The sequence below is a fragment of the Quercus lobata genome, chromosome 12 (assembly GCF_001633185.2).
Source record: "Quercus lobata isolate SW786 chromosome 12, ValleyOak3.0 Primary Assembly, whole genome shotgun sequence".
NCBI lineage: Eukaryota > Viridiplantae > Streptophyta > Magnoliopsida > Fagales > Fagaceae > Quercus > Quercus lobata.
In genome coordinates, this window is record NC_044915.1 from 28862639 (window position 1) to 28871887 (window position 9249).

The 9249-nt window shown below is 39.0% G+C and overlaps 1 protein-coding gene across 1 annotated transcript; it reads right to left on the reverse strand.

Moving 5' to 3' along the window:
- Positions 1-3955: 3955 nt before the first annotated feature.
- On the reverse strand, positions 3956-6510 carry LOC115971723. The gene is made up of 3 exons (XM_031091739.1): positions 5877-6510; positions 5340-5717; positions 3956-4600 (listed from the first exon to the last, which is right to left on the reverse strand). Exons 1-3 carry the CDS (start codon positions 6286-6288, stop codon positions 4239-4241), a joined length of 1152 nt encoding a protein of 383 aa, XP_030947599.1. The 5' UTR covers positions 6289-6510; the 3' UTR covers positions 3956-4238.
- Positions 6511-9249: the final 2739 nt, after the last annotated feature.

The following is a 9249-nucleotide window of genomic DNA, read 5'->3' on the forward strand; positions in this document are numbered from 1 at the left end:
ATTGATATACCTTCAGATTATGGTATTAGTTCTACTTTTAATATTGCTGATTTACTTGCTTTTAAAGGTCCAGCAGTTATTCCCTATGACCCTTTTGATGATCCTCTCTCTTCTTCTTTGGCTAACCCTGTCCCTAGCCCTACACCATCTTGTTTCCAAAAGGCACATAAAGATATTATTGATGTTATTTTGGATGAGCAGTCTCTTTTCACTAGGGATGGAACAGTTCAGCGCTTCTTGGTTCGCTGGCGAGGACGGCCTGATTCTGACTGTACATGGATCACCAGAGAGGAGTTGCAGCAGCTTGATCCTGCTCTTTTGGAGGCTTACTTGGATACACTTGCTACCACCTCATCTCTACCTCCTATCACTCACACATATGAGCGTCAACGGAGGCGCCATGCTGATCCAGTGAGCTTGTGGCTTGATGGAGTTTGTTCTGATGTCACTTGATCCTTATGAGCTTTACTCGACGGGGTCGAGTTTCTCCCACCCCAGGGGAGTTGGTGCGGACACCACACGATGACACATCTGTGGAGATTATCTTTATCATTTATGTTATCTTTATTTGGGTTTATCTTTAGTATTGGATTAGTATTTGAGATTGTTAGGATTATCGTACTAGTATTTGAGATTGTTTAGGATTTGTTTAGGAGAGTTTATCTTTATCATTATGATTCTTGGAAGCTGTATATAAAGCTCCAGACGGTTCCTTTTGTATTTTTACAGATTATTATTATTATTGAGATTATTTTCATTGATTTGTTTGGTGGTGATTCCAAACACCTTAGGTGGGAAGCCTAAGGTTTTACGGTGGGACTAATTTAGGTGGGAAGCCTCGGTTGTCCTACATCATATACTTAATATCGAGAAGCAGTTTAGCCATTCAATGATATATGAGTAAAGAAACGCAAGTCATGCCTTTGGATGTTCTTGAAAGAACAAATGAACGATGTAACATATACCGATACAACAGAGTTACAGTGTTACACAATTCAAAGCACTGCCACTTTTCCCATCTTTTCATACATTTACATAGAGACTATATCACCTATACCCAAAAGAGTAGTGTCATTTACTCAGATTGAAATGCTACGGTACTCTTGGTATCAATCATTAGATAAGGAAGTTAAAAAAAAGTTAAGAGTTAGAAAAAAAATTAAAAATTTTGAAAAAGTGAAATCCAGAGAAATTGCATGGTGCAATAGTTTATGAAAGCCAGATTAATTAGTATGTCTTTGTTTCAGACCCAAGGCATCTCACACAGCCTCCATAAAGGTTTTACTGATCCAAATGAAATTTGAAAATCGACCAGCCTTAAACTTTGCAAATATATTTGGTAGTTAAATCACACAAACACAGAGAAACATCAATTATTTGTGTTGCATAGGCCTATGGGTTGGTAATTATTGTGGCTCGCTTTCGATCAGCCCTAGAATACCTTGTCTCGCCACTTCAAACAGCGTTTGTGCCTAAGAGAAAGGGTGTTGATAACATCATCATTGTTCAGGAGCTTATTCACTCAATATCCATCAAGAGGGGGTAGTGAAGGAATCATGGCTATTAAAATTGATTTGGAGAAAGCTTATGATCGTCTTGAATGGAGTTTTATTAAGGACACTCTTACTTTGTTTAAGTTCCCTAGCCACCTCATCTCCTTTATTATGAGCTGTGTATCGTCTTCATCCATCTCCATTCTCTTTAATGGCGGGGCACTGGATTCTTTTCAACCTTCAAGGGGTATTAGGCAAGGAGACCCCCTCTCCCCTTATCTTTTCATCCTGTGCATGGAAATCCTTGGGGCACTCATAACTAATAAATGTGAAGATAATTTGTGGGATCCGATTTCGGCCTCTAGGGGTGGTTTGCCTTTTTCTCATTTATTCTTCGCAGATGATCTTGTTCTATTTGCAAAAGCTGATGTTAAAAATTGCCAGGCTGTAAGAGAGGTGCTAGACACGTTTTGTGAGATTTCTAGCCAAAAGGTGAATGTTGGGAAATCTCGGGTATTTTTCTCACCTAATTTGGATCATAGTTGTAGAGAGGAGCTTTGCAACATATTGGAGTTCCGCTCCACTCCATCATTGGGTAAGTATCTTGGTTTTCCCTTAAAGCACACATCGTCTCCACAAGATTTTGGGGCGATGATTGAGCAGGTTCAAGGCAAACTTGCGGGTTGGAAAGCTCATCTTCTATCTTTTGCAGGACAACTTGTTTTGACACAAGCTACTCTTTCCACTATCCCAAATTACTCAATGCAATGTGCTGCCCTTCCAGCAAATTGTAACTTCATTTGGCATACAATGGATAACAAAAAGAAGCTCCATCTAGTCAGTTGGTCGAAAATCACCAAACCAAAAAAGGAGGATGGTCTTGGTCTTCAATCGGCCAAAGAAAAGAATTTGGCTTTACTTGCCAAACTCAACTGGCGATTTCATCAAGAGAAAGATTCACCATGGGCTAAAGTTCTTGCACATAAATATACTAGAAGAGGTAGACTTTCTGCATTCAAAAACAGATCTTGTTCAACCACATGGAAGGCTCTTAGTAAAGGCGAAACAATATTCAAGAAGGGCTGGGCAAGAATAGTTTATTATCCTTCTGGCATGACAAATGGTTGAGCGATGGACCTATTAGAAGCCTCATTGCAAGCCCTTTTTAGAGGAATGAGGATACTATTTTGCTAAGGGATATTACTCAGAACAATTTCTGGAATTTGGGGTGCTTACCATTTGTTCTTCCTCTCTCTTTAGTCCAGAAAATTAAAGCCACTCCCATCCCCATGTTAGCGACTGGGGTAGACAGAATTTCTTGGTCTTCTTCGCCAAATGGGGAGTTTGAGCTTAAGGAAGCTTATAAGCTAGCATGTACGATGCATAACAACCCCCATTGTGATCATTTCATGGGAAATTGGATCTGGAAAATTGCTATGCTACCCAAGATCAAATGTTTTCTTTGGCAATGCTTTCACCAAAGCATACAAACCAGAGAAGTTCTAAATATGAGAGGGCTGAACATACCTCCCTGCTGCCCTTTATGTAATGCTGATGTAGAATCCATTATTCATACATTGAGAGACTGTCGACATGCTCGGGATTTCTGGAATTCTTTTCCCCCTCCAATTCAGTCGAATCTGTTTTATGGCGCAAATTTATTGGTTTGGCTGCGGATTAACTATACTTCTCATCTTCATTCCTCTGTGGGTATCACTTGGAGCACTCTCTTTACTTTTGGTGTGTGGTGTCTGTGGCTCAGACGTAATAATTTTATCTTCAGGAATCAGCACAACAAAAAGACTCTTATGGCTGAAACAATTGCTAAAGCATCTAAGTTCGCCTTTCTCGGTGTGAATGAAAGATACTGCCGCTCACTGACAACTATTCAGGTCTGGTGGCTGCCTCCTCCGGAGCATTGGTTCAAGTTAAATTCAGATGGCTCTTCTCTTAGGTAACCCAGGCAAAGCGGGTGGAGGTGGTTTAATCCGTAACCATCATGGGCAATGGGTGTGTGGGATATTCTAGAGCAATTGGGCACACCACCAGTCTGGCAGCGGAACTATAGGCATTGCGGGATGGCATTAATTTGTGTGTTGAGTTAAACTTGCCCAATGTCTTAATTGAACTTGATGCCAAGCTGGTGGTTGAGTTATTTCAGAAGGATGAGGGTAGTTTTAATAGCAATGATACTATTATGGCTGACTGCAAGGCTGGTCTGCAGAAGATCCAGAGAACTAGAGTTCTACACTGCTATAGAGAGGCCAATAAGTGCGCCAACGCCCTTGCTAGAAGAGGAGCTCTACTTTCCCATGATTTTGTAATTTTCCATTCCCCCTAGAGATGTTTCCCTTTTGCTCAGCCTAGATGCTAATGGAACGGTGTATGATCGTAAATGCTCAGTTGTTGATGTTTTTTAGTTAATGATATTATACTGATTACCAAAAAAAAATCAGTTATTTGTGTAATGCGGCAGGAACAGCCGCAAATACTCTTGGTCTTATTTATTAGAAGCAACATGAATACAGTCATTGACTCGTGGGGTCAAGGGTACATCCCATAATCAGAAGATAAATTAGAATACATAAAGTGTTTCAATATTTTATTTACAGAACACTTATTCGAGTTAGCCAATATCAAAGCTGACCTAGTCCTCACACAACAAATAGCAAAAGACACATTAGTGTACTGTTACTCTAAACTAAAGACTAACAAAAGCTTCCTAGCACTATGGAGCAACATCCTTCACCGTTTCATTCTATCCCTCTGTCCAAGTTTGGAGCAAATATCAGCAAGGAAAGTGAAGAAAACAGCAAAGAAGCACATAAGGCACGACAATATGAGCGCTGCCCAGTCCCAAAGGTTTTTCTTTGGAAAGTGGCCCCTATCTGATATGAGCAAACCTCTATAAACAGCTTCAGTTAAGGCATAGGCTGTGACGGGGTCTGAATCTTCTGCAAGATATCCATACTCTGTGAGGCACACAATGTCATACACCCCAGTAGTCTCTGATACGCCTAGCCATTCACATATTTTCAGTCGACCTTCGATCCTTTCCTCCGTTGATAACAAGTCACCATGTGTCAAGATCAAGAAAGGGTCCTCATCTGCAGCCATAATTGATCCAACATGAAATATATCAGCTTGTATTCACTACAATAGGAGACATGCCAAACTTACCATGATTTACTGACTAAAGTAATAAGTATCTCTTAATAGTTACAACGGCTATACCACAAGTCCTAACAATCAAATCTAATAAATGAATAGTATGTGTGAGGTTGGTGGGACCAACTATCACATGAGGTTGTTGGGCTTAAAATTAAATTACATGATATTCACTCATTAAATTGTTACACAGATGACTTAGTATACCTGTTACAAGAACAGATCCTAAAACAGAATCAGTATGACCTTTGCAGCGTAGATTTTCTAGGTGGGATTAATTAGTTAATGTCACAATCCTGTTCCTGTAGGAGACTAGGATGTACACAATTTAGTCATGATTGAGAAAAGGTTGATTATAACAAACTGTTAAACTTTTAGTCTTTGGTGTGACCCTCGTCTGTCATGCAAGCTAATATATGATAGATTGAAAGCAAATTTAAGAGACAATAACTACGTTTTATAGACAAGAACTCTTGTGCTCATTGAATAAAGCTTTGAATATTGCTTATCATGCAACTTACATCTGCAATTCAACATAATAATTTTCATGACCTCTATAGATCATAACAATCACATGTGACCCAAGAAAGTTAACCAACAATCTTGCTTGATTATATATACTTAGACACAAAAAAAAAAGTACTCAAATAAACAGATCTTAAGTTATAGAGGGCTTACTGGATTTTCGTAAAACAGGACAGCAGAAGAGCTCTCTAATGGCCTCCAGTGGCTTAAAATCACCAGCTTTTGAAGCTTTATAGATCTCTGCTATGTTAGCCACAACCATTGCGCAATTCACTTTCCTCTTCACGTATTTTGGAGATGATTTCAAGGTAAGAATTTCGGTATCAGCTTTTGTCAATGCATCATCTCCCGGTCTTAAACATGGCTGATTATGATGAACCCCCTCAGTCATCCAATTGGACACTTCTTCAAGACTCTCACCCATTTGAGCATAATCAAAGCCCCTTGAATCATAAACGCAGAACCCACTTTGTGTGGACCTCAACACATTGTGCTCTTCCAAAAACATAGTAGTGAAATCCGAAGAACTACCTACAAATAGACAACAAAATATCAGTTCAATGCTAGAATTATTTGAAGTTTTTACCACTCTGAATTAACAGTTTAATTAGCTTTACTATATTGTTGGCACTTGGCACAAAAATGCACATTATAGACCAAAATTAGAGAGCCTACATAACCTTAGCTTACCTAGTGCTGTTTGAGCAAAGGGTATGAGTCCAGAGCGTCCAAGAACACTGTACATAAGATTTACAAGTGAGCTTTTGCCAGAACCAGTGAAACCCACCAAGAGAATTGTAATAGTTGGTGGGATATCCATCTCTTCCTTGCTGATCCCTCCTATAGGAACCCAAAAATCACCCGAGCGATACGAGAGCAGCTTGTGCCGAAGCTCATGAAGCCCATCAGGGGCAACCAAAGCCAACCTTTCCAGCTCCCTTAGCACTTTAAGCCTAGGTGTTAGACTTGAAATGTTGGGAAGGTCAAACTTGAGCTTAGCACATTCATCAAACTTGGAAGCCGAACGCCACCAGCAATGAACCATTCTAGATAACTCATACTCGTCATCATCATCACAGGAAGAAGTTAGTTGGTTTTTCATCTCTTTCTTCCCAAAAAGTCTTTAAATTTTAGCCAAGATTGTGACTAATTGTGGACTCAACTTTAAGAACCCTGTATGTAGAAGTGTGAAACAGTTTGGTTCTTGTTATTGAATACACTGTTGCATGAATAGCAAATACATAGAGGAGACAGAGACAATGGTCCTACATGCATTTGTCCAAATCCAACAATCTCTGTTTGCCGAATGTCCCAGTCCTTCAATCTTCTTCACGGGTTTGCCAGCCATAGGATTAGGAGGTGCTGGTTCCTAGCTCTTTCGTGTACTGGCACATGAATTTCAAATCGTACTAATTTTACAGAAATACCCACGTGGTAACGTTTATAGAATATTCTCGCCACATTTACCTCGTAATGGTTTTTGATGCGTATTGATACACTTTTTTCATCCAAATCACTAGGACCACAAACGGCACAAACGTCCACAGAGAAACTTAACCCTAATTACTAAACGGCATTTTGTGCTACCACCGTGCATTTGGGAGCTACAGTGCAGTGGATTCTCATACTCTCGAAACTCATGGCTATTGTTATTGGAGAGATACTACGTCTATAACATTTTTATAACAAATTATAGGTGAAAAGTTATTATTGATTCTAATTTGAATCATAGATACTACGTTCACAACATTTTTTTACCCATACATAACAACCTGCCATTTAAGATGTATTGTAAAAATGCTGTGAAAATATTATAGACATAACATTTCTCTTTTCTTTTTTTCTTTTTCTTTTTCTTTTTCTTTTTTTTTTTTTTTAATCCTATTCTTCTTCTCTTTGGAGCACTATACTCAGCCAAAAAAAACCTAATAGCAAAATGGTATGTCTTGGACAGAGATGGCTTAAACGCATAGTAACCGAAAAATGAGGATGAATGGTAATGGTGCAAACCCTGTAGCATAAGCTAAAAGAAAAGTACATTGCTGTAAAAATGTCATTGGTTTTGTGTACAGGGCCTCATCTTCAGTTTTGTTCTCACATGCAGGTATTATTCCCCCCCGCGCCCCACCCCCTTTCTAATCAATGGAGGAGATGGGGGAGTGTGCACTTGGCCATTATAGAATTACCGAGCAGGGCATTGGCTGCTTCATCTATCTTAGAAGTATTCATGCATTGTCAAGTAATGAGTGTTCGGCCATAACCAAGAAAACAGAAAAAGGGGGTGGGGGGAATTTTTTTTCCCTGCCGACTGCTATGTAAAATTAAACCAAATACAGTGCTTTTTAGGGGGGAATGTTTTTTCCCTGCTGACCGCTAGTGTAAAATTATACCAAACCAGTATATTCCGTTATGTAAACCAAATACAGTGCTTTTTACCCACCCTGCAAAACCAAAAGCCGCGGGGAAAACTTTTTCTTTTTTAATATGTTTGTGGCCTCCAATCGTTTTCATTGTAGTATGTCAAAACAAAACATCCCTTTAAATTTTGATTAAGGTTCAAAGCATATGTACACAAGATAGTAATTGGCACAAACTAATAAGTACGAGTACAGACCCCACAACCACCCCTCCCTTCACGACCCTAGCAGGCAATTTACTATCATATGCATGTCACACTAACACTTGGGAGTGTTAGGTGTACAAAACACAAGATTCCCGCGCACACCCGGAGGGGGGGGGGGGGGGGAAAGAAATAGACGAAACTACACTGATGTTCCTTGAAGTTTACTTAACGTGTGCAATTAGTCCCTTAAGTTTCAATTGAGTGCTATTAGTCCTCAAGTTTCAAAATTAAACACTGTTAATCCTTTGTTAACTTCCGTTAGTATTATTGCTTATGTGACTAATGGAATAATGATGTGGCATTGTTTTAATTGATGTGGTATTTACTATTTATTTTTATTTGAAAACTATACATGTCATAATTCATAAACTCATAAAAGCAAATAAATGACCCAGTTCAAGTGGGTTAATACCCGAATCAAACAAAAATTATCAATCTAAAACTAACATAAGAGAGTAATAGCCCAAGAACATCGTCCTTCTCCACGCGACAGCAATGCCGTCATCCTTGACAACCACTTTGATTCATGGTCATGCTCGCAGCTTCGCACAGCCATTGCTTTGCACCTCCCCTCTCATCTTTGGCCAACCCATCTAGTTTGTGTTGTCACTAGGCAGTTGGGACATGATAGGAAGCACTCTTTTGGTGATATGAGTGTTGATGAGGAAATTTCTAGAGCGCCATGATTTTAAATATTGGTTGTGCAACATATGATTTTTTTGTGCACCAACTCAATCTGTTGTTGCATTTTTCAATTGATGATTAAGGTTCTGGACATGGGTTTTGTAGATTATTCAGTTGGGTTTGTTCCGTTTTGATTGTACTTGCTATGTACATCATGTGCTTTTGATTTCTTGTGGCACCAACTATAATTGGAGGTGAATTTGTAGAGAAGACTTTCATTGTATTGGATAAGGCGGTAGTTGATGGAGGGTTTATTCATAGAGATCCCCTTGTTGAAGGTCAATTAAATTTATAGCCTTTTGACCAATTGCCCTTAGTTCTTTTGCTGTGTGAGCTCAACCATGAATCAAAATGGATGTGGAGGACGATGATGTTACTTAGGCTCGGGGGAGGAGATGCTATTGCCAATAGAGGAAGGCAGCATTGCGTGGAAGAGGACGACAGTATTAGGGTCTCATTAATTTTATTGGGATTATTGGTTTTATTTAGTCCACTTGAACTGGATTAGATATTTTCTTTTATGGGTTTATGGTATGTCTAAATTTTTTTAAATAAAAATAAATACCACATCAATTTTAAAAATACCACATTAGTATTCCGTTAGCCACATAGACAATAATATTAATGACAGTTAAAGGATTAATAGCGCTCAGTTTTAAAACTTAAGGGACTAACAACACTCAGTTGAAACTTAAGAGACCAATTGTGCACATCAAGTAAACTTCAAGGACCAATAGTATTGTTTCGCTAAAGAAA

Coding starts and splice junctions, on each gene's coding strand:
- LOC115971723 (XM_031091739.1), bottom strand. CDS start 6,288: ATGAAAAACCAACTAACTTCTTCCTGTGATGATGATGACGAGTATGAG. Junction 5,718..5,876: donor CTTTGCTCAAACAGCACTAG/GTAAGCTAAGGT, acceptor GTCTATTTGTAG/GTAGTTCTTCGGATTTCACT. Junction 4,601..5,339: donor TCCTGTTTTACGAAAATCCA/GTAAGCCCTCTA, acceptor TTATGGCTGCAG/ATGAGGACCCTTTCTTGATC.